Source organism: Eptesicus fuscus, chromosome 18 (assembly GCF_027574615.1).
Source record: "Eptesicus fuscus isolate TK198812 chromosome 18, DD_ASM_mEF_20220401, whole genome shotgun sequence".
Classification (NCBI taxonomy): domain Eukaryota; kingdom Metazoa; phylum Chordata; class Mammalia; order Chiroptera; family Vespertilionidae; genus Eptesicus; species Eptesicus fuscus.
In genome coordinates, this window is record NC_072490.1 from 41,354,383 (window position 1) to 41,380,341 (window position 25,959).

The 25,959-nt window shown below is 57.5% G+C and overlaps 3 protein-coding genes across 3 annotated transcripts in view; all 3 read right to left on the bottom strand.

The window, feature by feature from the left end:
• Positions 1 to 169: 169 nt before the first annotated feature.
• LOC129152146 (inter-alpha-trypsin inhibitor heavy chain H4-like) lies at positions 170 to 14,335 on the bottom strand. Its single transcript, XM_054729714.1, has 23 exons — positions 14,219 to 14,335; positions 12,820 to 12,980; positions 11,839 to 11,943; positions 11,543 to 11,705; positions 11,305 to 11,415; positions 10,670 to 10,798; positions 9,867 to 9,983; positions 9,439 to 9,607; positions 9,244 to 9,369; positions 8,884 to 9,065; positions 8,623 to 8,808; positions 6,392 to 6,531; positions 5,975 to 6,129; positions 5,649 to 5,663; positions 5,351 to 5,404; positions 4,784 to 4,918; positions 4,253 to 4,312; positions 4,009 to 4,035; positions 3,802 to 3,921; positions 2,863 to 3,037; positions 1,036 to 1,190; positions 817 to 913; positions 170 to 385 (listed from the first exon to the last, which is right to left on the bottom strand). Exons 1-23 carry the CDS (start codon positions 14,306 to 14,308, stop codon positions 310 to 312), a joined length of 2,748 nt encoding a protein of 915 aa, XP_054585689.1. The 5' UTR covers positions 14,309 to 14,335; the 3' UTR covers positions 170 to 309.
• A 3,169-nt stretch (positions 14,336 to 17,504) lies between these two features.
• Positions 17,505 to 19,507, bottom strand: MUSTN1 (musculoskeletal, embryonic nuclear protein 1). The gene is made up of 3 exons (XM_028152843.2): positions 19,201 to 19,507; positions 18,011 to 18,143; positions 17,505 to 17,817 (listed from the first exon to the last, which is right to left on the bottom strand). The coding sequence occupies exons 1-3, from the start codon at positions 19,207 to 19,209 to the stop codon at positions 17,711 to 17,713; spliced, it is 249 nt and encodes an 82-aa protein (XP_028008644.2). The 5' UTR covers positions 19,210 to 19,507; the 3' UTR covers positions 17,505 to 17,710.
• Positions 19,508 to 20,945: 1,438 nt separating this feature from the next.
• STIMATE (STIM activating enhancer) overlaps positions 20,946 to 25,959 on the bottom strand; it is a 42,814-nt gene continuing 37,800 nt past the window's right edge. The window contains exons 7-8 of the mRNA XM_028152842.2: positions 25,658 to 25,807; positions 20,946 to 24,488 (exon numbers count right to left, since the gene is read on the bottom strand). Coding sequence (XP_028008643.2) covers positions 24,372 to 24,488; positions 25,658 to 25,807 — 267 coding nt within the window. The 3' untranslated portion in view covers positions 20,946 to 24,371. The remainder of the gene's footprint in view (positions 24,489 to 25,657; positions 25,808 to 25,959) is intronic.

Below are 25,959 nucleotides of genomic sequence, written 5' to 3' on the forward strand. Positions count from 1 at the left end.
AATGAAGGGAGCGGACCAAAAGCTCCTCAGGGAACTATTGGCCACAGGCCTTTGAGGGCTGATCATGGGAAGATTCTAATGTCACATGATGCTAAGTGTTCAGTGGGAGGTTCTACAGCCCTGGGGTTTGGCTGGATGGAACCAGAGACGCCCACTCCCCGATTTACACTACCTTGCTTTATTTGTAATAAGCAGAACTCCCCTCCCCATCACAGTCGAGACCCCACAGGCGGCTGTGGTCACAGGAGGATAGCCATCTGCACACAGTGGGGTGGCATTGGGGTTGGTGGGTGGGTATAACTCCTGCCATCAGGTGTATAGCTCAACAGACCAGCAGGAAATCACTGTTCCCGGGGTCCCCTCTTGGTAATCCAGCTTGAGCTTTCTGGAATGGATAGACAAGACAGACATATGGGTGGTTAGCAAATCTCAGGTGTGGTGGGAAGAGAGGGAGAGAGCTGGGGACGGGCAAGTGGAAGGTGGAGTTTCAGGGCCCCTGAGCATTCCCTCCAGCACAGGCTGACAAGGCCCAGTCACCCAAGGGCACCCAGTTGTCCAGGGTCCAGGACTCTGAGACTTCAGGGAGTTTGCTAATGCCCCCAACTCACCCTTAGTGATCTCTGACTGGGGTGTATTCTGTGGGTCTGAGTTGACCATTTTTGTGGGGTCACACTGAGGGCTGGGTCAGACATGTCTAAAGCATCAACCTTTCGCCTGACTATCTCTAGTTCCTAGGAACGGACAGGGGAGGGGAGGCCCCCAGGGACCAGCTCTCAGCCTCCTAGTCCCACCCCCAGCCTGTTTGTGGGGAGTCACCTGGTGGCATTGAAGTCAAACCCATGAGCCCTCAGTGTTCGCTTGCTGTCATCTGTGGCATCTGGGGGTCCCCAGAGCACGCCCCGGTAAAAGCGGCCTGAGAGACAAAGGGTGGTCAGTGAGGGGTAAAGACACGGGGACTGGGAGACACCCGGCACTGCCTGTTCCCAGGCAGAGGTGGATGGAGGATGCCCTGAGCCAGGGTCATGGGCAGCATACCAAGGATCCCGTCGACGTGGCTGGAGAAGCGGTCAGTGTCCCGCAGAAGCAGCCGAAGCCCCTGCCCAGGGCCGTCCCAGGACAGCAGGCCGATGGTCACTTTGTCTGGGCTGCTGAGCAGCAGGAGCCCCGCCTTGTCCATGGTCATCGTGAGGCTGTGGGGAAACATAGGCTCCTGAGAGCAAGGTCGGCATGCAGACACCCTCAGGGGACCCTGGAAGTTGGGGTGGGATGGGTGGGGGCATCCCTGTTGTGACCTTGGGTGGGAAGTCCATTACATATTCCGAGCCTCAGTTTTCTCCTTAGCAACTGGGACCAAAGTTAATTTAATAATATCTGGTGATCCCAGCATTTATACAACAAAGTAACGGCTCCTTTCCCTCTGTTGTCTTAGATTTGGTTCCCCGCAAATTCCTTTGATATGATTCCGGGGGTATCGGACACACTCTGCCGGAGCCACTGGCCCTTGATGATCAGTGTTTACTTGTATGTTTAACATGTAGAAGGGCAAGTCTCTTCTGATTCTATCCCCGTCTTCTTTACTTAAAATAATCTCTGACAGGCTTACCTTTTTGGTTCTCTTAGGAATGTTAGGCTCCTTCGAGCAAGTTGAACAAGACCCTGCTGGTACTCTGAGGTTACCTTAAAGGGGCCTGCACTAAGTTTCCACTGTCTCCACGAGACTCACTACAGGAGGTGTGGTCTGGTTTTCTGCACGGAGATCTGTAGCTCGTGAAAGTGTGTGGAGCCTGGCACTATGACTAAGGAGCTCTTTACCCCATCTTCTGGTGCGCATGTATTTATCAGACAACAGGAAACTTGAAGACCTTTTATGAAATGGGGAGATTTTCAGGTGAGCCCTCAGGTGTGCCAGGTGCTCCCTCACTTGTCAGGTGCAAACCAGGCTCCAGTGAGGGGCTCAGTTAGGGGGATGGACGAGGCTCTTTGTACTCAGCACAGGCTGGGACCAGAGGAGCTGCGCTCCCAGAAGGCCTGAGCCTCGGCCTCACTCCAGGCCCCTCGTGACTTCTTCACCCGGAGAGCTGCCTCTGGAAGGCTCGATGGACAGGCAGCCCCACCCAGAGAGGTCGCCATCCACCTCTGTGACCTGCCCGCAGCCACGTGTTGGGTGGACACTCTCCTCCTCAGAGCGTCAGGAGTGCGCTAAGAGAGACTTTCTTAACTTCCCCTGGTGCAGTGCCTTCCAGCTCCTCACTGTTGTCATCATTCCCTCCCCACGGAGACAGCTGCCCTCCGGCATGCCCCGTGGGCACCACCCTTCTAACGAGCAAAGTGCTCCCTGTCACCTCCCTCATTGGGTCTCCCCTTAGCCTCCAACTCCGGCTTGGGGTGATTCTCCCCAGGTATGAGTGAGGAAACTGAGGCTCAGAGGGTCTAAGCATCCTGCCCAGGGTCACACACGATTAGCAGCAATGTGGCTCCAACCCACATTGTCCCCTGCATGGGGGAGGGACATGGTTAGGTGTGGTCATTCCGACAGGGAAGCCCACATCTGGTCCCCCCGAAGTGCCAGGTCACCCAGACCTGCATGTGTGGTGGCCAATGAAAGGTCTGTGGGGGTATGTATGAGTGTAAGGGTAAGTGCTCAGGGGCATGACCGTGTGTGAGCAGCCAGGTCCCCGGAACAACCGCTGGTGCCCCCAGAGAAGAAGAGGTCTGGCTCTGTCCAACCGGTGGGGCGGCCCCTGCAGAGGACTCATGTCCAGGCACTTCATCCCCAAGCCTGTGGCCTCAGGCCAGCGGTCAGCACTGTCACTGGCTCACGTAGCCTCAGAGGTCACTGCTGGTACCCAGCCAGCGGCTTACCCAGGCATCACCACGAACAGCGTCTCCTTCCACTTGTACTCAGAGCTTCTTCGGCCCCGAGTCACTACCACGTGCTCAGGGGACACGTGGACCTGCAGCTGGGGATTCTTGAAAGCCACCTCGATCTGTGAGAACTGGGCCTTCTCCACCTTATACTCCCCAATCACCCGAACACCTGAGAGCCGAGAGCAGAGGTCAGAGGCATGGCCCGGCTGGGCACTGGCCTGCAGAGGAGGCGCTCTCTGATTATGTCCCCCAGAACTGTCCTTCACCAGCCCCCTCCTCACTGCCCTGTGCCCAGCATTCCCTCACACTGGAGTCTGGTTTCCACAATCTTTTCTCTCATCCCTTGGTTGCATTTGACTTTGGAAGGGCCACAAACCCTCAGTGATGGACAGGTTCAGATGAGCCCTCTGAGAAGGGAGATGGGGTCTGAGGTCCAGGAACCTTTAGAAAGCGCTATAGTGCGCCTGGCCCTGAGCTAGGGGCCATGGCCAAGAGTGAGATGGAAAATCAGCGGTCCCCGCCCTCAGAGAGCAAACAGACACTAGGCCTGATGTGTGGAGGTGGGAGACCGTGTGTGAGAATCCCTGAGTGCTGTATGTTCCCACGTCTCATGTGACATCTCAGCTCAACCAGTATGACCCTTCTGGGCGGTGGGGAGCAGGTCTGGTCAGCACCCTCCCTCCTCTTCCATTCCACTCCTTCATACTCTCTAAGGTCCCACTACTTCTTTCAGGGCTCTGGGCTTCTGCCAATCTCTGCCTCTCCCTAGTAACCCCCACTTGTCTGCCAAGGCCCAGTCACTCCCGTGTGACCTCGTGCAGCCTCATATGCCCCTCCATCAGCCCTGGCCTCCCCTTCTGGGCTTTTGCCTCTAGGTCACTTTGGGCACTGCCTGCAGAGGGTTTCTCTGGAAGGTGACTGGTCAGGCCTCACCTTGCTCAGGGTCTGCGAACAGGATTAATAATGGCCCCGAGGTGCGCTTGATGTCCACGCAGAGCTGGTTTCTGCTCTGCCCAGGCAGAGGCAGGATGACGGTGGGAGCCTGGATGGGGGCTGGGAAACAGATGTGGTTGCTGGGGCAGGTAGAACCATCTGGAGGGCAGCGATGGGAAGGGGGGCTGAGGAGGGCAGGCAACTTACCTGGTGGTGCGGCTGTAGGGCTTGTTTCTGAAAGAAAGTCTTTGTTTAGGCATGCCTTTCCTCTAGTTGGGAGCATGGGCAACAGAAAGATGGGATAGTGTATGGGTGTGGCCAGGGTTCCTTCTCCACTTCAACATTGAGAAACAATGTAACAGGTTCCTAGAGACCCCCAGGGCTCTCCATCCCAGGGTATCCCTGCTCTAGGGCCATTGTCCACTCCAGGGAATCTGGTCTGGGGGCCTACCTTCCATTGTTTCGTCCAGGTAATCAATCACTATTTTGGAACCACCAGCAGAGAAAGATGCTAGAATTGGCCAGAAACGGAAAGAGAGAAGGCAGTCAGGATTCAGAGCAATCAGCATGCCCTCCAGCCATCACTGCCACCTGCCACCCCCCAAGCTCCAGCCCTGCGACCCCTGTCCCCCATATACCCAGCCTAGGAGAGCACACTTTAGGAAAATCACTGAGGAGACAGCGTCCAGCTGGTGTTGTGGCTGGGTCTCAATCCAGCCTGGAGATCAGACACAGCTCATGGGGCCACTCATAGCTTTGGGAATGGTGGGAGCCTTGCCTTTCTAGAAGGTTCCATGCTGAGCCAGCCTCCAGAGTGTAATGAGTCTGGTTCAGTGAAAATACATGACACACTACTTCATGTCAAGCCCCACAGCAACTGTCTCTTGTCTGTGCCCAGCCCTGTGCAGGTGTTTGTTCTCGTCCAACTCTACAGGCAGGCTTACCTATCCCCGTGAGGAAATGAGGTCAGAAAGTGGCTTACCTATCCCGCTTGGTTGCCTCGGATCCGAATCCAAAGTAGAGAATGGATAAATATATTCAGAAGGAATAAGAAGGTCATGTGATTCCATTACCTTGCTGGGCAGGTCATCAACTCGAGTGAACAGGGCAACTCCTGCTGTAGAAAAGTTGACACTTGCAGTCTTTGTTCAAGAGGAGTCATGGGGCCCCACCGCCAGGGCTCTGGGACCCACCCGGGAGACGGATATAGAGAGGGCAGAGGGCTCCCTTCCCCACACCCAACACTCTGAGAGCCTCTCCCCGTACAACCCGGAGAAACTCAAAGCTGGGAAAAGGAACCTTCTTGAAGTCCTCCCCGCTGGGATATCAGTCACTTCCAACTACCTTGTCCCCTGAAGTTTCTTCTGCCACTAACAAAAGGTCCTGCATGGCTGCCTCCTAATCACACACACCTGAACTGAGACCCAGCCCAGCCACCAGCCAGGTGAGCCAAGCAAGCCACTCACCCACAGTCAGGGCAGAGCCCAGCCTGTGGCCAGGGTCAAGGTTCTGTCAATCTCCCCTCCCACTACCTCCCCTCCTTTGCTACCTGGTAATACGGGCCCTGTGTGTCCCATGGCTCCATGTCTGAAGACAGTGCGACCTGGAAATCAGAGAGACCTGGGTGTGCATCCAGCTGGAAGGGGACCGTGACCCTAGCGCCAGTACAGCCAATATCTGAGCGAACAGGAGACTAAAGCACCAACGTGCTTGGGCAGACAATGCCCCCTCCTGGCAGCAGGCTGGGCTGGAGAGGCCTTGGCCAGCAACTCTGTGGGACTGGGGTCCGAGGTCCTGATACAGCCACCCGTCACCAATGCCAGCCTTGGAAGGTATTTGGCCCTTACCTGAGGGAACCTTTTCTGGATAAAACAAAAAGAGAAGGGAGAGAAAGAGAGTGAGTGAGAGAGGGAGGGAGATACTATCGGGGACGTTTTCATACATTTGATGTGCTTATTTAACCTTGCTTCCCAACCCAACCATTAGATAGGTGAAGTGCATTTGGGAGACCTGGCCTTAGTTTCCTCATCAATGAAATGGGAAGCACCTCCTGGGGGTCCTGGGAGTCTGGGTGACAGAGTCAGGGTCTTGGTCAGGATGCGGGGAGGGGCTGGGGAGAAGACTGGGTCCAACTCTGCTGCCACGGAGGCTAGGAGCCCACTCTCACACCCACCACTTTCCACGGGCTTCTCAGCAACTTGGGACTGGTCTTGGCCTTCCGGTTTGGTGACCACCATGGACGTGAGGGGGGTGACAAAGCTATAGTTGAGCGACAAGCCCAGAGCTTGGGCCTCCAGGGCCTGCTTCTCAGCATCGGACGCAGAAACCCTGCAGGTAGAGAACATCAGAGGCCCCTCAGGTCCCTGGCTGCCTAGCTCCACGCTCTCCCTTTCAGACCCTTGGGGGTGAGAGGCGGGGTCCCTACTGGGAGAGTCTGCAGCTCAGACACCACACCATGACCCCCCCCCCCGCTCTCCATACACAGGAGATGCGCAGGCCACCTGTGCTGTCCCACCCATGAGGACCTTAGGGAGGCATTAAGGCCGTGTGTGGCCGCCCCAGCAGGCCCTTGGGGGTGCAGGCCACCCACATTCGCTCCAGCAGTTGGTGGATGGTCAGGTACGCCCAGAGTCTCTCCATGAAGCCGTGGAAGATGTACTTGGGCTGTCGGAACTCCTCTTCCTGCTTTGCCACCTGGGACTCCATTTGGAAGGTGATGTTCTCCGTGGGCTGGAAAGAGGGGCCCAGCCAGGCGGCAGCAGTGAGGGCCTGACGCCCGCACCTGGCCTGGCGCATCCCAGCACTTCCATGAGGATCCTAGTTGGGACTGCCAGGTCCCCTGGATTGGCTGAGAGGACTGCATTCCCTTCAAACACGCGGGGAACAGGGAGGGAGTTTAGGGGAGGAAGGGGCTCAGCCACAGAGCCTCCAAGGATGAGAAGGACGTGGAGAGAAAGGTAGAAAGTATCACAGGTGCAAAGCCAGGAACTCAGATCAGGTGCAGCTTTTGGGAAGAAGGAAAATGAGGACGGGATCTGGACCCCAGGCCAGTGCAGCAGCAGCAAATGCAGTTTAAAGCAGACAGGGTCCCAAGACAGCCCACCCCAAAGGTGGAGACGCTGGGGACAGAGAGACAAGTGCCTTCCCCAGCAGTCATGGCAGAGTTGGAAAGAGATCTCAGGCTTTGATAGGGTTTGGAGCCCCATGTACCCCATTAAGCTGCCCCTTGACCAAGCTTGTGCTCTGCTGGGACCAGGCACTGTCCAGTGGTGACAGCGACACATGTGCCCAAATTTTAGAAGGACTGCTGCTTCCTTCCCCGGGGTGGGGCATCCTGGTCTCAGGCTGACCTGGCCAGCACCCTGGGACGTGGGGCCTGAGGGAAGACAAACTCCAGCCTTTCCTGTCACAATTGCCCGGCGGCCAAAAGCCTTTGCGATGTGGATCAGACCCCATCCCCGCTGCTGGAGACGCCCCCTCTGTCTCTCACCAGAGCCAGGCCTCACACACCTTTGTCACCGGCAGGCCACCTGCACAAATGCCCTATCCACCTGCACAGCTATCTATTCGATGGTTTTCCTTAAGTGAACGTTAAATAGACTAACACTCTCCACTTGGCCTCATACCAAGCAATACGACCAGGGAAGTCCTACGTCTGGGGTTGGAGTTACAGTTCTCAGAAGATACATTAGGATAAACACATAATTACTCAAACAATGACATGTGTGACTCTCCCTAGTCACCCTGGGTTCCGCACTTTGGGAATTCCCAGCCTCCAGTATAACACCGGCAGCTAACACGTGTGGAATGTTTACCCTGGGCCAGATGTTAATCCCACGGCACTCTCACAAGCTGGTAAGATGACCGATTCTCATTTTCACACGGGAGCAAACGGAGGCACGGGGAGATGCGGTGAAATCCCCAGGCCTCACCCCTCGGAGGTGGCAAAGAGGGGGTGGAAGCCCGGCTTCTGGTCACCTGCATGCACTGCTCATTGTGACACGTGCCACTTCTCTGAGACTCAGGCCTGTCGCAGTGTGCCCGCCTGCCATGCGTGCCCGAGACATTCCTCCATCACTTCACCATCTGGTTCTGCCACCTCCTACTCATCCCACCGTCGCAGCTGAGTCCTGCCCAGGAAGCTCTCCCGGACCTCCAGGTCAGGTTGGGGCTCCCGTGCTGCTCCCCTAAGTGCCTGGGTTCATCCTCTCAGGGACACCCCAGCCTCTGGGTCTTTCCTTGTTTGTGTGACGATTTACCAACGACTGTCCCACGAGGGCAATCCCTAGGGCCCAGGAAGGTTCTGGCTCAGGGCAGCTGCTCAGATTCTCTGTGTGGAATGAGGCAGGGAGAACTGGGCACAGAGGCAGGGAGAACTGGGCAAGGAGAGGGCACCATGGGATGAGCTGGGGTGAGTCTTGCCTGGGCTGCAATGGGCCCCAGGGCAAGTAGGTCCTCAGTCTGCTCATCTGTGAAGTGGGAGCAGCCCTCCCTGCCTGACTGCAATCTCAGAGGGCTGGTGGAGGACAGAGGGATGTCAAACCCAGTGCCCTAGGGCACAGCAGCAACACTGACTGACTACGGAGTGCCTACCACGTGCAGGCAAGCTCCGGTGCTCTCAGGAGAGTCAGGACATTATCTCATTGAATCCCCACCACCAGCCATGCAGTGGGGACTGAGGTCATCCATGGTGGCAGGGGGCACTTTGTAACGTGCCCAAGGTCAGTCGGCCGGAGTCTGACAGGGCTGCAGTTTGAACCCAGCCCCTCTGAATGCCTGCTGCAGCCACCCTTCCACACCGGGATGGCCGGCCACACTCACCAGCTGCCCGCTGACTTTGGCGGAGAGCACCTCAGGGCTCTGGGCCCGGAGCTTCCCGGCCACCACCATCTCGGAGCCCTTGAAGAACAGCCGGAAGCTGTCCTGCGTGACCTCCTCCACGGCACTGCCTGGGTACTCGAAGGTCACTGCGGTCAGCAGGGGGTTGGCCACCTCCTGGTAGAAGTCCTGCAGAGTGGGGGTGTCACTAGGGCCGGGCAGGGTCATCCCAGACTCACCCAGCCCTCAGGGGTAGGCTGGCACCTGCAGCTGCAGGGCGGAGTCCGAGTCCTCGTAGATGCGCCGAGCCAGGCCGCCGTTGTCCAGCGCCAGCTTCTCCAGGAAGGCATAGCTGACGTCGAAGCCAAAGCCCAGGCAGAAGAGGCTGTACTGACCGCCTATGGCCTCCTGCACATTCTTCTGGATCACCGTGGGGTTGGTCTCGCCTGGACCCAGCGTTTTGGGGCAGGAGTGAGAAAACAGGAATTGCTCAGGGGATATTTGGAATCTCAGAGCCAGAGAGGCCTCAGGCACCCCTCGCTTCCCCAGGTCCCACAGCAAGCCAGGATGCAGCCCTAGAAATGCCCCTGGGCAGTGTGTCCTGGAGTTGGGCTGTGCCCTCACCCACAGTGGGGTCGCCATCAGTGAGGAGGAGGAGAAGGGACACGCTCCCTGAGGGCAGCTGCTCCGCCCGGGTGGCTGTCTCCAGCAGGTACACGGCCATCAACATCGCATCGTTGATATTGGTTCCTGAGGGGCACACACTCTCAGGATGCCTCTCAGGCAGGGCTCCTGCCCGGAAGCCCCCCTGGTGCTCACCTCCATGAGCCTTGATGCTTTCAGCGTATTTTGTGGCCTCCTCCACGTTCTGGGTCGAAGCTGGCACCAGTGATGGCTTCCACTGGGTTGCTTCACTGCTGAAGCTAATGAGGTTGAAGTGGTCTTCGGGCCTGAGGTCCTCTAGGATCTTGATGAGGGCTTCCCGAGTCTGTCAGGGGAAGGGGAAACGAGGTGGGTGTCTCAGGGGGACCTCCTTGGGGGTTCATGTGCCCTTGAGCTGCACTCCCAGGCCACACCTGCAGGGGGCACATGGAGAATGCTCCAGGGGCAGGACCGGTTCTGACCTCAGTCTCTGGAAGCCTCCTACCCAGGAAGCTGGAGGAGGGAGGGTCTGCCTGCTAGACCAGAGCTGACGGTGTGAGGCAGCTGAGAGTTTTCCGGGCCCTGCCCTGGCCTATGGTACCCACCTGCCGGATTTTCTTGCCCATCATGGAGCCACTCCTGTCGATGACGAAGATCACATTCTTGGGTATCATGGACAGACCCTCGGGGGCAAAGTAGTGCACAAAGTAGCCATTCTCGATCTATGACCAGAATGAGACACTCCCCAGGTGATGAGAGCTGCAGCCCTGCCCTGCCCCACCCCACCTCCTTACCCCAGATCCCCGGGTCCCCATAGGCTCTTCATTTTAAGGTCCTCTGTCACAGTCCCACTGCTAACCTCCCCAAGTCCTCGCCATCGTTTTAAAAAAAATCTTTATTGGTGAAAGTATTACAGATGTCCCTCTTTTTTCCCACTGGCCTCTTCTAGTCTGCCACCCCCTCCAGTCCTTCACCACCCTATTGTCTGTGTCCAGGGTTATGCACATATGCATACAAGTCCTTTGGTTGGTCTCTTCCCACTCACACCCCGCCTCGCCCCCCGCATTCCTCACCATCTCTTAGCACTCAGTCTAGCTACCCTTTTGCTGAAACCTTCCCAGCTATGCACGACCCACTAGAACTCTACTCCACTTTGCCTCCTGTTCGTTTGAATCGCTGAGGCAGTTTAGAGGTAATAAACCTTCTTTAGCAGATGAAACTTTTCTGCCTCGGAAAGGGAATTCTTTCAGGGACAGCAGAACGAAACTGCGTGTTTTCTGGCTGTTGCCCTTGGTGCACACCGACCGGCAGGAGCAGTTTTTGGCCTTTTCTTCTCCAACAGCCAGGCTCAGGCTCCTGAGGATGGAGGGATTTCCTGGTTATTCTGCTCTCCCTGGAGCCCACGCACCTGAATGGAGCCTCCAGAGAGGGTGCGGTTCACATCATAGCGGACGATGAAGTCGCCATCCACGACCGTGTCCTGTTGCTCCGCAGACTTCTGTTGCTGGGAGAGCGTCGGCTTGAATCGGATGTGAGCCTAGAGGGATGACCCACTGGGCTGATGTTGGGGAGCAGCGAGGCCATGCTCACCCCCCTCACCCCATCTGAGCATCGCCCAGATGGGAATTCCACCTTATGTCAAGTGCCAGGGAACTTTCTCTTAGGCTGGGCTGCCAGGTGGACGGCCTCAGAACAGTGGATGGGTGAGAGCCAGGAGCCTCAGCTCCGGAGCCGTGCCAGCAGAGCCTGGGCTGAGGATGTGTGCGATCCAGCCTCCGCCTTTCCCCCTGGTCCTGGGACCCTCAGGTCAGTGTCCTCTCCCAGGCGCCCCCTAACCTCAGGTTCAAACCAGCACCCGCCTTCCTCCTCTAGGCCTTGCCCTCCTCATCTGCCACATGTCAGCGCAGACCCAGAGACCTCAGAAGCCCGCCAGCTGAGAGGTTCTGCCCAATTGTCCCGCTCTCTGGAGATCCAAGCTCACCCGGCTGGCCTGAAGACAGGCCCCTCGGTACCCGCACCTCCCACCCCCTGTGGCAGGCCCACCTTGGTCTGGTTCTGTGAGACGGTGAGGGCGTCTGCAAGCTCACTGGATATGAAGGTGCTCTCTGTCTCCAGAGAGCTAATGCCCTGAGGCTCGAAGATGTGAATGTCCATCTGGAAGAAGAAATGGGTCACTGGCTTAGCCAGGAGCCAGGGCTGGCCTCTCAGGAGGGCAGGAGGGCCACCCTCAGCAGCACCGGGTCCTCTAGGAGGCCTCCTGGGAGGAGGCAGTTCCAGGTACCTGCAGGTGCTTGACCAGCTGCTGGGGCTGGACTTTCAGCAGCAGCTCATACACTCCCAGACGCCGCTTGAGTAACTCCTCATACACCAGCTCGAAGGTGACCTTGGCAGAGGGAGCCACGCTGACCGATACCTGGAACTGTTCCATATTTCTCCCAGTGGCCCTGGGGGAGAGGGGCATCAGGCCTGCCCCTCCAGACCAGGTAGGGTATGGACACTGGAGGCAGATGCAGAACTAAAGGCAGGGGTAACTTCTGCCCCACTCCACTGGGGTCTCCCACACCCCCTTGGGCTCACTTGACGAGGCCAGCGCTCTCCCCCCTGGCCACGGCCGCACTGTACTGCTCCTGGGCTGCATCCTTCTGCTTGATGTTCCCTGGGTACGTCACACCGTCGATGATCCTGGGGCAGGAGGGTGGGTGCTGTTGAGAGCCTGGTGGTGGGGGTGGGGAGGCTCTCTCCAATCCCCACCTCCTCCAGGGAGCCTAAGACTTGCTGTGCCTCCTATTAGAGTGACTCCTACCTTTACAGGGACCTCACCCGTTTATCAGGCACCTACTGTGTACAAGACTATGCAGGACCCTGGGTAAGGGCCGGCAGCCTTGCAAGGTGTGCCAGCCCTCCATCTACCCTGAGGCACGCACAACGTAAGTGAACATTCGTTTTACTGAACGGACAGGAGAGGAAGGTTGCAGAGGAGGCAGGGCTGAGCTAAGTCCTGGCCTCTCTTCTCCCTTCTGCTCTGGCCCCACATTCCAACTGCCCCTCCCCCTCATAGCCTGTCCCAGAGGAACCTGCAAGTGCTTTCTGAGCTGCGTGTGCACCCAGCCCTGTGCCCAGCTGTGTGGGGCAGGCTGGGGAGGAGGGAGATGACAGGATCCCAGTTCAGTGGGAGACACAGGGCTAAAAGGCTTGAACCCTCTTCCCACCTGCACAGGGCAGGGAGGAATGCAGAGGTGGGCGGAGGGAGGGGTGAAAGGAGGAGGGGATGGAGGGACAGATGGAATATGGATAGATGGAGGGAGGGATGGGGGATGGAGGAAGAGAGAGAAGGAGGGAGGGGTGGCGGGATGAACAGAGGAAGGAAGGAAGTGGGCTTTGGGTGGAACATCTCTGAGAATAAGTTCCTGATAAAGCCTCTGGTTCCCTGTGCTGCCTCCAAGTTGGAGTGCACACACCTCCTGTCAGCAGGAGGCCCTCTCTCCTGAGGGACAAGCGGGGAGGGGATGGCAGTGCTGGATGGGGATGGGACTCGGAGGTGGGCGGGAAGGCACCTACATGGAGAAGTTGGTGATGAAGGCTTTCTTGGGCAGCTCCATCTGGAAGGTGGCCTCCTGTATGAAATCTGCTCTGTTGACCACCCTGCTGGTGATGACCGTGTGGGCAAACCGGGAGGAGACCCTGGAGTCCACAGTGAGGCTGTAGATGTCGATGGCATTCTGGACCAGTGAAGGAGGAGGGGGGAAGTGTCTCAACGCGAGCCCTGCTTTGAGCAATGCTCTTCAAGATCCAGGCCTTGACCTAGGTCCCAAACCAAGCCCTGGTCCTACCCCCACTGAGCGATGGATGCCTCAGGCAAAACCCCGTGAGGTATTTCACATGTGGATCTTTCTCTCAAATAAGAGGCAGCTCTGTGCTCCATTACCCACCCTACACTGCCAGGGGCAGGGACCAGTCTGTCAACACAGGGGATGGAAGGTGGAGCCTGAGCCCCAGTGTGTCTGGGAGTGGAAACCCACTTTTCCAGGCTCTGGTTGGGATCAGGAAGCTCAAGGTCTTAGCTCTGAACAGTGAAAGGACAGCAAACTAGTCCTTTGATTTCTGTCGACCAGAAATGGAGGAACACAGCTCCTGCCAGTCTCCACAGGGGCCTCCAGGAGCTGGGAGAATCTGGAGGTGACCAGGGTCCAGTCTCTAAGAGCTGGGAACATTCTTTGCCCCCTTTCTCTGCAGCTGTGGGCCCCACCCCCCGTGGCCCTGCCCTGCAGCACAGGCCCTGGCCCTGCAGAGACGGTCAGTTCCCACAGGTCACTGACTCAAGCACCTGCTCTTCGACCCAGGTCTAAGGTTCGCATGTGATCACATAAGAAGCCTTACACATCTCCTGCCAGCCTGCATACGACACACTATGTGTACATGCCAGCTCTGTTCACCTGCACATGCAGCCTAGCGGAGGTGGGTGCCTGGCTGAGCGGCTTGTTACACACATGAGTGTCTGCTCTGTGCCAGGCACTGTACTAAGCACTTCATAGTGTTACAGGTTTCATCTTCACAACAAACCTCTGAATAGGGTCTGTTATCATCCTGCTTCACAGATGAGGAAAGGGAGACAGGAAGCATCATTACCTTGAGGCCATTCAGCCAGGGAGAGGGCTAGTTGGGCTAACCATCCCCACTCGCACCCTCCCCCCCACTGCCGGCCTCCAGGGGCAACTTGCTGACCTGCAATTCCCCACCTGGAACATGGGAATATGATCACCCCTTCTAGGGAATGGGGAGGGAGAGAGGGTGTCCATAAAGCCCTCAGGATATGCCTGGTGGATGGTCAGCACCAGTTTTTGCAGACATACACATCTGTGCTCATTTGCACGCTCACCCTCACACAGGCTCTCACTCACTCACCAGCTCATACCACTCACACTCCGGTTTGCACACAGGTGCCCGAGGCACCCGCTACCTTTTGGGCACGGGTGGTCTGGAGGACAGCCAGCAGCGGCAGCAGGACCAGCACGATGGCACAGGCGTGGGCAGAGGCTGGGGGCTTCATTTGGGCCCCAGTGCCTGGCAGGCTGCTTCTGAACGAGAGAGAAAGGGGGAATGAATTAGTAACCTGCTTGCTGCTCCGCCCCTCCAGGGGCAGGTCGAAGGAAATTGGGATCTACAAGCCAAAACCTGCAGTGGACTCAGATAAGCAGGCCAACTGCGAATGTCCTGTGGACCTTGGCTGGGGGCAGACACATGGACAATAAGTCCTCAGTGTCATCAGGATAGGTTCTTGGAAACGGCAACTTTAAGTGAAATGACGTATACCTGGGAAACGTGCTCAGTTCCTGTGGCATATTTCTGGTCACAAAAACATCACCAAACTTCTAAATAAAAATCCAAAATGTTGAAGTCAGCGTGAGCTATACATATATTTAAGAAAGATTCATAAAAACAGGTAAGATCATGTTTTTCCAACTGGCTTATTCCAGTTTAGGGTTTTGGATCCCTAAAGCCTCTCCCAGGAGCTCAGGGTGTAAAAGGTGAGACCCCAACCTGGACGGGACACCCCTCCATCGAAGGTCACCCTTCCACACACCCACACTCGACTGGAACGATGGAGACACACCAGTTCGTCTCACGTTGCACATCTTTGGGATGTGGGAGGAAACCATGGAAAAAACCCACAAAGACATGGGGAGGACATGTAAACTCCACTCAGTGGCCCTCACTGGGAATCGAGTTTTTCCTCATCAACATTATAAACTAAAGAGGTTGAATATTCGAGGACCTGCTACACTGAGGAAAGGCAGGCTCAGGTGGGAGCTAGGTACGGGCATACCTTCTAAAAGGTCCAGAACCTTCCCAGGTCACCACTGCCCTTTACACCAGTCGGTCCACCAACAAGCGCCCTGGGGCTTGGAGAGACAACGGGGAACCAGCCCACTCTCCATCAGCCCAGCCTGGAGCAGACAGGGGGGTGGCTGGGAAGAGGAGGCGAGGGCAGCTTCCGGGAGGAGGGAGCCTGAGGGCCAGGCTGGTCTGACTGGGCAGTGGGGCCCTGCAGGCCCTGAGCACTCCTTGGGGTGTCTGAGTGGGGCCAGATCTGCTGGGGTCAAGGCGGGGTGGATCTGCCTTATTTCCGGGGTGACAGAGGCTGGGCCCAGGAGACCCCTTCTCTCTCCTGGGGTCCCAGGCTGCTGTTCAGGCCCCTTTAATCTAGCCAGGGCTCTGGGTTCAACTCCAGCAAGGCCCCAACACAAGACCTGCACTTTGGCAACACAAACCGAGAGCCAAAAAGATGCCAAGCCTTGTGGCCCAGAGGCCTCCCTCCGGGGACTTTACTGAACGTGTGGAACAAACAGGAAGGGACAGAGCTCCTGAAGGGGGCGATTCAGTGTGCTGCCTGTACACACGGGTGACCTACATGGAGGCAGTCATGCCAAGGGAGTCCATGAGTCACGGATTGAAGGAGAAAGGGCAGATGGCGGCTCCGTCAGCAAACCAAGGCAGTGCCTTGTCATGAGCCCAGACCCATGGAGGGCGGCCCCAGGGCCTGGGGTAGGATTACCAATGACTAGATTTTCCTTTAATAAAATTGAAATGCTTTTGATTTTTTAAAAAAAATGGTTTTAGAGGAACACCCCACACCCCTTCTGAGAATCCTCCAGGAAGTGAGGAAGGGAAGGAGGGATGGAGGGACAGGGAGGGGGAGAGAGAGAGAAAGGAAGAGAAAAGGAGACATCGATGTGGGAGAGAAACATGTACCGGCTGCCTCCTGCAGGCTCCCACACGGGGAATCGAACCCACCACCTTTTGACGACTGTCCAACCAACCAAACCATACCAGCCAGGGCTAACATTGAAACGCTCTTAAAACGAACAGCAGTAAAACAAATAAATATCACAGTTGGCGCGTGTGTCCCTGGTGGCTCGGGGAGAGCCTAGCCCCTGGGCCAGGGGCCACCGATGGGGTAAAGATGCTGCAGACAAGTGTGGCCAGGTGCCACATCCCGGGCTGGGGAAGGAGGACTCCATGACTCTAGCTCTGGGGAGAGAGAGGCGCAGTTATCGTGGGACCCTGGGCAGTGACTGGCTTGCAGAGGCCTGGAAAGGGGTGTCCTCCATCAGCCCTGCCTTGGCCAGCGGCAGTCGCATCTGGCCCTGGGGAAGGGCAGCCTGGACTTTGGAGCTGTCTGTGGCTGCTCCCCTTCCTTCTGGGGACTCCAGCCAGAAGCCTCATCTCTGTGTGTAACGGCACCGCTCGCCCTTTGGCTCTGACACGATTGGCATTACACACGGCACACACCGCCTTCTACAAGCTGGGGAAGACCCTCCCCAAGGAGCCCAGTGAGCTGGCCTGGGCCCTGTCCCCACAGAAGGTCTGCTCCCTCAGGGCAGAGAACACAGGCCCAGCCTGGAAACAGCTATATAAGGAGGCCAGGCCAGGCCGGGGCGTGGGAAAGGCTCAGAGCAGCCAGCTCCACCTGCCCAGGGGACAGGCAGGGCTTCCCTAGGGGCACAGCCCTGAGCCAAGCCTGGGAGCCCAGGCCCTGCCAGTCCAGCTCGGGACTGTGCGTGGTCTTGCTGTCACAGCTGGATGGGCCTCTGTACTTCCCTGAATCTGAGAGCTCCATGCACACAGGGGATACTGCAGCCACCTCTCCCTGCTCACTGAATTCAAGAGGAAAGGATCTCACACAAGCCCAGAACCCAGGCTTCCCATGGCACAGGCAGAGCTGTGGGCGTGGCAAGGGGAGGTTCCCTGGAGTTGGGAGACTGGGGAGAAGCTCAGGAAGCAGACTGCCTCTGGCCACAGGACCCTGACATGGCTTTATCTTGGAGGGATGCAAGATGGTGAGGAGGCAGAACAAGGGCTCAGGGGGGCGGGGCCTGCAAGGTCTCTGGCTCTTGCAGAGCCTTGGGGTCCTTAGAAGCATCTCGCTGGCTTCTGTGGAAGGCAGCGGGAGGGGGAGCCCAGGCCCCAGCTGCTTCACTCTGTACATGTGGCCTGGTTGGTGCAATGGGCCTCAGCTCAACTCTCCTGTCAAATACAAGGGGAAACGGAGCCTCAGGAGAGGAGAGATGGTCTGAGGTCACACAGATCAGCACCAGATCTCACACCCAAGGCTCTTTCTAGGATGGAGCAGTGGCAATAGCACCTCAGGATGGTGTAGGTCCCTCCCAAAGACATGGACGGGTACAGAACACGCCCCACCCTGCACGAAGGGGCCATGCCAGTTCCACACAACACTCTCCAAATGCCGGGGCCGCTCGGGCATCCTCTTTATTGGTGTTTCCCAGGGCCTGGTGCAGTGCCTGGGCTGAGGGGCCAAGGAGAGGGGGGAGGGGCGGCAGTCCCAGAGGCAACAGGTGAGCGGGGGAGTGCTGGCATGGAAGAGTTCTTGGGAAAGACTCCTGTGTCGAGGTGTTGGCAGTGCCCAGGGAAGTGGCGTGGTGTGTACTTCTCAGCCAAAGACACTCTTGGCAGGCCCAGCTTTCGGCTTATCAAAGACGGTCTCAGTGCCGGTCCGGGTTCGGCTGAACACAGATGGTGCGGCAACGCCGGCTTGCTCTGCGGGCAGGATGGGGAGGTTCAGAGGTCCAGCCCAGCCTCCTGGTGAGGGAAAGCCTCTTTTGTGGGGAACCCATGAGCTCTGGACTCTGGACTCTTAGAAAAGACCCATAGGACCCCCCCATCACACCCCCTCCTGCTGACACACATCGTCCCTCCCCCCCCTTGGTCCCCCAGCCCGGAGAACACTCACCACACTCCTGCATGACCTGGTAGGTCTTGGACTTGATCGCCTGGTTCTTGGTCAGGTTCCCTCGGGCCCCCTTCAGGTCCTCCTCCTTCACAGGGGGGCGCTTCTTCTTGATGGGGGCTCCCTCAGGGCCAGCCTTGCCGAGACCAGAGCCTCCTTAGAACCCAGGCCTTCAGGCCGAGACCCGTGCCCACCTCTCCCCGCTCACTGAATTCTAGCCAATCCAAGGCCCCATTCATCCAGGAAGCCTTCCAGACGAAGCATCACCCCCTGACCCCCCGACCCTGAGTCTGTCTGTCCTTTTCACAGATGGGGAGCTGTGGCCTCACACTGTCTGCCTGGCTGGCCAAGCTTGAGCTTGGGCACAGTGGGCAAAGGGGAAAGGCGCTCGCTTTGAGGCTGAATTACAGGCTTTTGGTGAATACCAAGACCTGCTCCCAGGGTGGTGGCAGGGGGTCCCTTAGGTTTGCCCCTCTCCTGCCAAACTGCCAGGATTTACCTTGTGTGCTCTGGGGTGGGAATGGTGTAGAGGAATCAGATGCCCATGAAGTCACATTCCCATCAGCATCTACCCATAGACAGAGTGGTCTGTCTGTCCATCCAGAGCTGGGTACACCCAGCCTCAGTGTCTCCCCTCCCTCAACCCCAGGTGCCTGGGAGTCTGAGGCCTTCCTCCTTCCTAAGCCCTAGGGCCAGCAGACTCCCTGGTCCCTGAGCCTGGGCCGGACTCCTGGGCCACACAGTATACCCTACAGACACACATCCTGCTGGAGACACCCAGGCAGAAGGCACACCCACAGATCCAGCCTCACGTGTGTACAAACACATGTATACACACACACACACACACACACACACACACACACACACACTCATACACACACAGCTATGAACGTGCACAAACTGCCAGTCACACAAGCAGCTTCCGCACACACAAGATCTAGAAGTACACACATTTTCCCTACTCCTCCTAACAAGCCATGGGCTGCCATAAACCCAAGCTGAACAGGGACCCTCAGATAAGGTGGGCGGGGACTCTCCTCCCCAGCCCCCACCTCCCAGGGGCTGCAGAGCTCCTGTGTTTATGCCTGGAGCTCAGCTCAAGACACAGCTGCCAGAGATGACGGTGTCCAGCTGTCCACCCCCTCCTCCCCTCCCCACCGCACCAACACGCCTGTGCTGGGCTCTCCTACCTGGGACATGGTGGGTGCTGAGTGAGAGCTGCTCTGAAGGCTCCTCTCTGGCAGCAGTAGCTGGTGGGAGAGATCTGGGTGCCCAGCCCTCCGGAGCTTATATAGTCCACTTGCCCGTCCTGGGAAGTCACTCCCCCTGCTCCGACCGGCTCCCCGACCCCGATGATTCAGGTCCACACAGCCACTGGCTTCAGAGTTTATTCTCGGAGATGATAGGGGATGGCTGAGCACTTCTGCCCAGGGGGCTGCTGCCCTGGTGACAGACAGCTGGGGAGCCTGCACCCTCAGAGACAGCTGCTCCACTTCCAAGCGGGAGGTGCTGGGACGGGACTGGCAGCGACTTGTGTTTATGAATGTAGATGCTGGAATGTGTGTGGCAGTAGGGGCTGTCCATCTGTGACAGTCCATCCCAGTGTGGGGGTGTCCCCGAGGAAGGGAAGGTCCGGAGCCAGGCTGACCGCTTTGAGCTTGTTTTTCTTTCTATTCTACCCCTTCCCTGGATTCCAGAGGAGAGACCCCCTCCCTGCACAGCAGCAGGGCGGGCCTCCCAGTCTGCGTCTCCGAGCTCTGCTCACTGCGAGCTCCCTGGGCCCTCAGGGTGGAGCACAGGGCACCCCTGGTTCACGGGTGGAGACTGCGGCCACAGGAAGCCTGGGGAACTCTCCATCTGTGGCTCTGCTGATGCCCTGCTCTTTGTCTGGCTCCCAGAGCACGTTCAGCAAAGAGATGAAGAGCGTAAAGGACCAAGAGGAAACGACCTTGTGGCTGAGGGTGAGCTGATGGCAGGAACAGCACTGAGCCTCTGAGACAAGGTCTCTGAAGGGCCCCTGGCCTGAGGCACTCAGGCTGCCGAAGAGGTTGGGGATAGTGAAGCCCATTGCAGGCATTGACTGTGGAGGGAGGGGCAGGCCAAGGGCTCACGCAAGGGCCACGTAGTTCTCTGCTGCTAGCTACCCGTCCCTGAGGGAGACCTCACAGGACTCTAAGGCTGGGGTGGGGGTGGGCAGTATTGTGAGGTTGTTTATACTCGAAGGCTCCAAGCAGATGGGACCCAACCAGGCTGATATTTGGTCATCCCTCAAACCCCACCCAAATCCCCTCCTGCCTGGTCCTGACCCCGGAGGCCAAGGCAAAGACTGCCAGGCTCCATCGGAGACGAGTGCTGACATGAGGAACGCCTTCGGACAGCTTTGGGCATAGACCCAGGCTCCTAACAGGGGCCAACAGGCAGAGAGGGCAGATCCGGCCTGTGAGGGCCCAGCTCCCGGATGAGGGCTTCATCACTGCCCCCCCCAGCTGGCTCTGCCCAGGGAGGCACCTGCCTTCTAGGGCCGTGGCCTCAGGGACAAGACTGTGGGATGCTCACTCCTCACACTCCATCTCCCAGCACCACTTGCTCCCCAGGGAAGCTTTTACTCACATTAGCAGGGAAGTGGAAATGGCGAGAGTATGCTGGGGTTTTCTTCTCAGCAGATTTTGGTTCGATGCCACGAGGGACTGCTAGCAGGAACACTAACCCCGGTCTTCCCAAATGCCAGTTCTAGTGCGGAGACACCCACCGACACAGCCAGGGGATCGGAGGGGGCGACGGGCGCAACAGGGCGCAACATCTTACATCTTACCGAGGCGATGTAAGGTCCGCTCTCACTGTTTCTTGGGTAGAACCTTCCAACCCACTGGGGAAATTTTCTTGACCCCACTAAGCTGTTTCAACTCAAGAGAACACACACCAACAGCCACAAAAGTGATGGTTTCTTTAAAAAAAAAAAAATGTAATAAGACATCAAATTTTATTGTAAACCATTTTACAATGTAAGTACATCGTCTTCCCTTTCATTTCAAAAATGTGTTTTTGTGAATCGTAACACCACCGATTAAACACCCCATTAGGCAGACAGTAGAAGTAGGCCATGGTTTACTCACATAGGTCTGGCTTCTAATAAACTTCATGAAAAGAGAAACCAAGTTAAACCGACCCACCGCCTAGGAGCTCAAGGTGCCGACGACAGTTGGAGCAGAGGTTCCCTCGCCGAAGCCCTTCAGGCCACCAACGTCGCACAGGGTAAAACAGAGTGCTCTCCCCTCCTAGTTGCAAGTGTGTGAAGCTCCTGAAAGCTGCCCTACACCCTACAAAGTGGCTGCCCTGGCTGGTGGGGCGTTCCCAGTGCCACCTATGCTGGCCCGGATGCAAAAAGGCCAGTGAACTGCAGTGTGGAGGGCAGAGTGGGGCCCCTTCAGAGGGGACTCTGGGCAGCAGCCACGGCCTACACTGCCGAGGGGAAGACACAACTTGGATTTGAGCCGTTACATATTTTCCATGTAGAGGTGTGACAGGCCAACCTTAACCCAGGACTCCCTGTTGCCAGGAAGGGGCGCACGTTAAAGCTTGAGGCAGGCGGCCACCAGTGTGCCCGAGGGCGAGCCGATGGGCCACAGACCTTCGCCTCGCAGGTCTGCAGGCTGCAGCCACGGCTTCCCGGACCTCACCAGCACCCCTCCTTACATCCCCACACCCACGGGCAGCAAAGGGAAAGGAGGGCCACGATAATCTCTCCCATTCGGATATGGCAGTTGCGCCGCATTAGGTGATTTCCATTTGTTACAAGAAACTTGTCAAGACCCTGACTTACAAGTCCCCATCATGGCTGTCTTGACCAGGGTCCAGATTTTGACAAATGAGATGGACGGTGGACAATATCCAGTCGGTGTCCCATGGTTTCTCAAGCACAGTGATGTTTGCTATGTGGCTGAAGAGCTGCACCTCATAAGGCACCTTGGAGCAGGTGGTGAGGAAATGTGCCCAGGGAGGGAGGACAGCTCGGGAGGAAGTCCCAACAGACCCTCCACGTCCGCTCTCCCCGGGCAGCTCCACAGAAAGCCCCCGTGACGCAGGACACGCTCCCAGAGAAATGATGTGTGCATGTGCGTGTGTGCGTGTGCATGTGTGTGCATGAGGCCACGCTGTCCAGGCCCACACAGCGCAAGGCCCTCTGCAATCAGATACCATCCCCTAGTTAGCCAGGAACACAGCTGCAGCTCCGAGACCAAAGCCCTTACTGAAGATCAGGATACAGGGAGAAACCACCATGTGCTCACAGCCTCTGTCCCCCGCAAGCCCACTACCCAGTGGGCGCTGGGACGAGCCTGGAGATGGGCAGATAACGTGAGTCTATGGGACCCAGTTTCCATCTTCCACGGACTATGGTTCTTCTACTCCATCTCCAGTTTGGACACATTAGGAGCTGGAGACTGAAAATGAAGCTCTGATTCTGAGCTCAGAAGGTAGAAGAAACAGCTGTGGACACAGGTTGTTCAGATAAAAATGAAATAGGAGCGAAAAGTAAGGAGAGGAAGCGATGCCGTGAGGGACTGCTGTCCAGCAGGAACACCAGCCCCGGTCTTCCCAAATGCCAGTTCTAGTGGGGAGACACCCACCAACACAGCCAGGGGATCGGAGGGGGCGACGGGCGCAACAGGAGAGCGGAAGCGGTGTGGGGAAGGAGACCCACTCCAATCTCACACGAGGCCCTGCTGCAGCCACAGGTCCAGGCCCCCTCAGCCCTCTGGCCTGGGGACTCCTAGGGAAGATGGGTGCCAGGCAGAGGACAGGCCCGGGATGCCTGGTTTAACAGCTTGCCTCACATGTGACAATTCAGACCCAATCTTCCTAAGTGAAGACGTTTTTGTGTAGGTCTAGAGAGAAGGTTCTGGGCGGTGTGGCCTCCCTGCACCTGCCTCACTTTCAGCTCACATCTCAGCAGCGGGTATTCTGTTCCTAAACTTCCATGGCTGTCTCGGGCTTGACACAACACTGGGCCGCTCCGCCTCGCTGCATCCACAGCAGGGCAAGTGCCCCGTCAGCCCAATCCACTGCCAGTCGGCAGACTCCCAAAGCCACCTGGGGCCTCTGCCCAGGCTGAGTGGGGGCCGCTCCCCAGGGCGGGGACACAGTTAGAAGCACCTTGTCCTGGCTGTGGATGCAGCCACCCCCTGCCCTGGAGAATGTGGAAAACAAGACCATTTGGTCAGGCAGGTGTTCTCCAGACTCTTGTGCAAAATAAATGGACGCAATAACAGGCCGGGGCAGCCTGACCTGGAGCCGGGTCCAAAGGCTGGTCCTGAAGGCTGCGCCAGGGGAGGCACGGAGGCTGAGGAGACATTCTAAACTGCAGACTTGGAGGTGCTGAGGAGAGGCGAGGAACAAACAGCACTAGCCTTGCAGCCTCAATTCCTCTGGACACTAAGACCTCTTAGCCCCCTTTCCTGGTCCAATTTAACGAAGACCTCTGTCCTGCCAGCAGAAATGCCAAGGAGCCGCGGGGCCTGGCACGCACGGGGGCACTGGACCCTCGTTTGGGCCAGCTGCCTCCTGCTCGGGCCTGACCTTTCCAGAACCACTGGGTTTGCTGACCTCAGAGAAGGACCCATCTCCATTCCTACTGTGTTCGCTACCCCATCTTCTCATAGATTACCTAACAATATTGCAAATAAAAAACCCTCGACTTTTTCCTCCCACCATCCCATGAAAGGCAAACAAACCCATTTCTTTGGGGGTTAAAAAGACTTTTTAAATACAATAGTATGAAAATATAACTTAAAAATATAAAAGTCAACAGCATACGGAAGACTTAAAAATCTATGTTTTGCCCATTAGTCCCATAGGAAATAAACACATACTCAAAAAACATTAACATTGTGACATCTCGTAAAACCGACTTTAGAAATCAATAGTTATAAAAGCCATTTTGAGTAAGAAAGCACTGTGGTTCCAACTCCGCCAATGAGTGTGACTTTTAGCCCCAAACCTGTTATGTCTTCACTCCCCCCGCCCTGGGGAGAGGCTCCACCCAGTCTGTGTGCTCGTGAGCTTTTTCCTCATGGCCACCCAGCCAGACACCCGCCAGGGCCTCGGGGTCCCTCACAACACCACCGGGACGACAGCAAAGGAAGAAAGCGCCTGGCTTGCATATTTGGTCAGTGTTTGTAGTGCAACTGAGTGGGGACCTCCAACAGCCGCGACCCGCTCGGCGCTGGCTCTTCCTCCCTCTCTGCAGTCACGGTGGCTGGGAGTGGGCAGAGCACGAGGACGGAGGTAGAAGAGGAGGGAGAGAGGAGGGAAGGAAGGGGGCTGCAGAGCAGCCGGGCCCCAGACCTGACCCGCGCAGGATGTGTCATACAGGCAGCCCGAAGCGGTGCTTCTTTTTCTTCGCAGGCCTCAGGGGCGTCAGTCTGCGGAGGTCCTCCTCCACGTCGGACTCCTCCATCTCGTCATCGGCCGAGATCAGGATCTGAGGCAGCGGAGAGGCATGGCCCTGCGTCACGGCCAGCGGTGCCTCTTCCTCTGCCTGCCCTGGACCCTGGCACGGGGTGCCAGCCCCTCCAGGAGGCCTCAGTCTTGTATTTCTTTAGAAGAGCATGATGGAGGCTCCTTTACAGAGGGGGATAAGCTGGCCCACCCACACCCCTCCATGGGCTGCTGAAACCATGGCTGAGTCCACACGAGCACGCCGAGCGCCTCAGCCTGGATCACGAAGCCCTCGCCCATCGAGCTCAGACCTCTGCCTCCCCGTCATTCTGGCCTGTCCTCCGAATACCTGCTGCTCTGGCTGTCACCCCAGGACCACGCTACATGACCACGTCTGCTCCTTCCTGTGCAGCTGCTGCCTGTAACGCTGACCCTCACCTCAAGTTCACGGAGCTCCTACAACATGACCAGCCCAGGCCAGCTGCCAGGGTTCCCCGTCCTGCCATCTCCTCCGCTTTCAGAACTCCCTCAGGAAGCCCAGGAGTGACACAGACTGCGCCAGGGTCCTCCCAGGTTCTGCTAATGCCTCACCAGCAGACCTTGCGGTCATGCTGAGCTGTCCAGGCACCGCCTTCTCCTCACCCCCTATGGCGGCCTCTCGGCCATTTCTGAAGCCCCTCGCAGCGCCTGGGCAGCACCGTGGGAGCTGAACAAGGGCTCCCACGGGGCAGCCTGCCCCGCCGGCGGCACAGAAGTGGCAGGTGGGTGCCGCCAGCTGCCCGAGACACACCGCCTGGCCTCACGCTCCTGTTGGTGACCAGGAGTCTCCCTCAGGCCCAAATCTTTAAGTTAGGAAACTTGAAAATAAGAGGAGATGAGGACCCCTACATTTTAGAAGTTTCCAGCTGGCTCAGCCAACACTTCCCTCGCTTAGTAGTGGTTCAGGGAGTCAAACACCTTGATGCTTGAAGGCCCACGGTCAGGCCCGTGAGTCCTTGACAGCTTCCCTGGCACAAAGCAGTTCCTCCCTTTCCTGTCTTTCTCCACTGGTGTGGGGAACCCGGGGGGAAGCCACCCCAAACAGGGGCTCCACCTTCCTGCCCTGGGAAGGCTCAAGGGGCAGCAGGAAGGGGTCCAGGCGGAATGGGAACTGTCTCCCTCCCCCTGGCTGACGTGAGACCCCTCAGGTCAGCAGCACGAGCTCGGCCCTACCTCCGACTCGGACTCCTCGTGGGATGCGGCCCTCCGGTAGCGGACCTTGCTCCCATTCCTCGAGTCCTGGTTGGCTCCCCTTTCTTCCAGTTTAGCTTTCGTCCTCCCCTTTCTCATGAGGAAATTGTCCACTACCCAGAACATCAAAGCCTGCAGGGAGGAAAAGTACAGGTTACTCGGAATGAGCCATGTGTGAGAGCAAAGCAGGGCAGCCCCACATCCCCATCCTTCCCACCCACTCCAGATTACAGCACCTGAGCTAGGGAAAGGAAAACCTTATCCACCCCCCTGCTGTCGCTCAG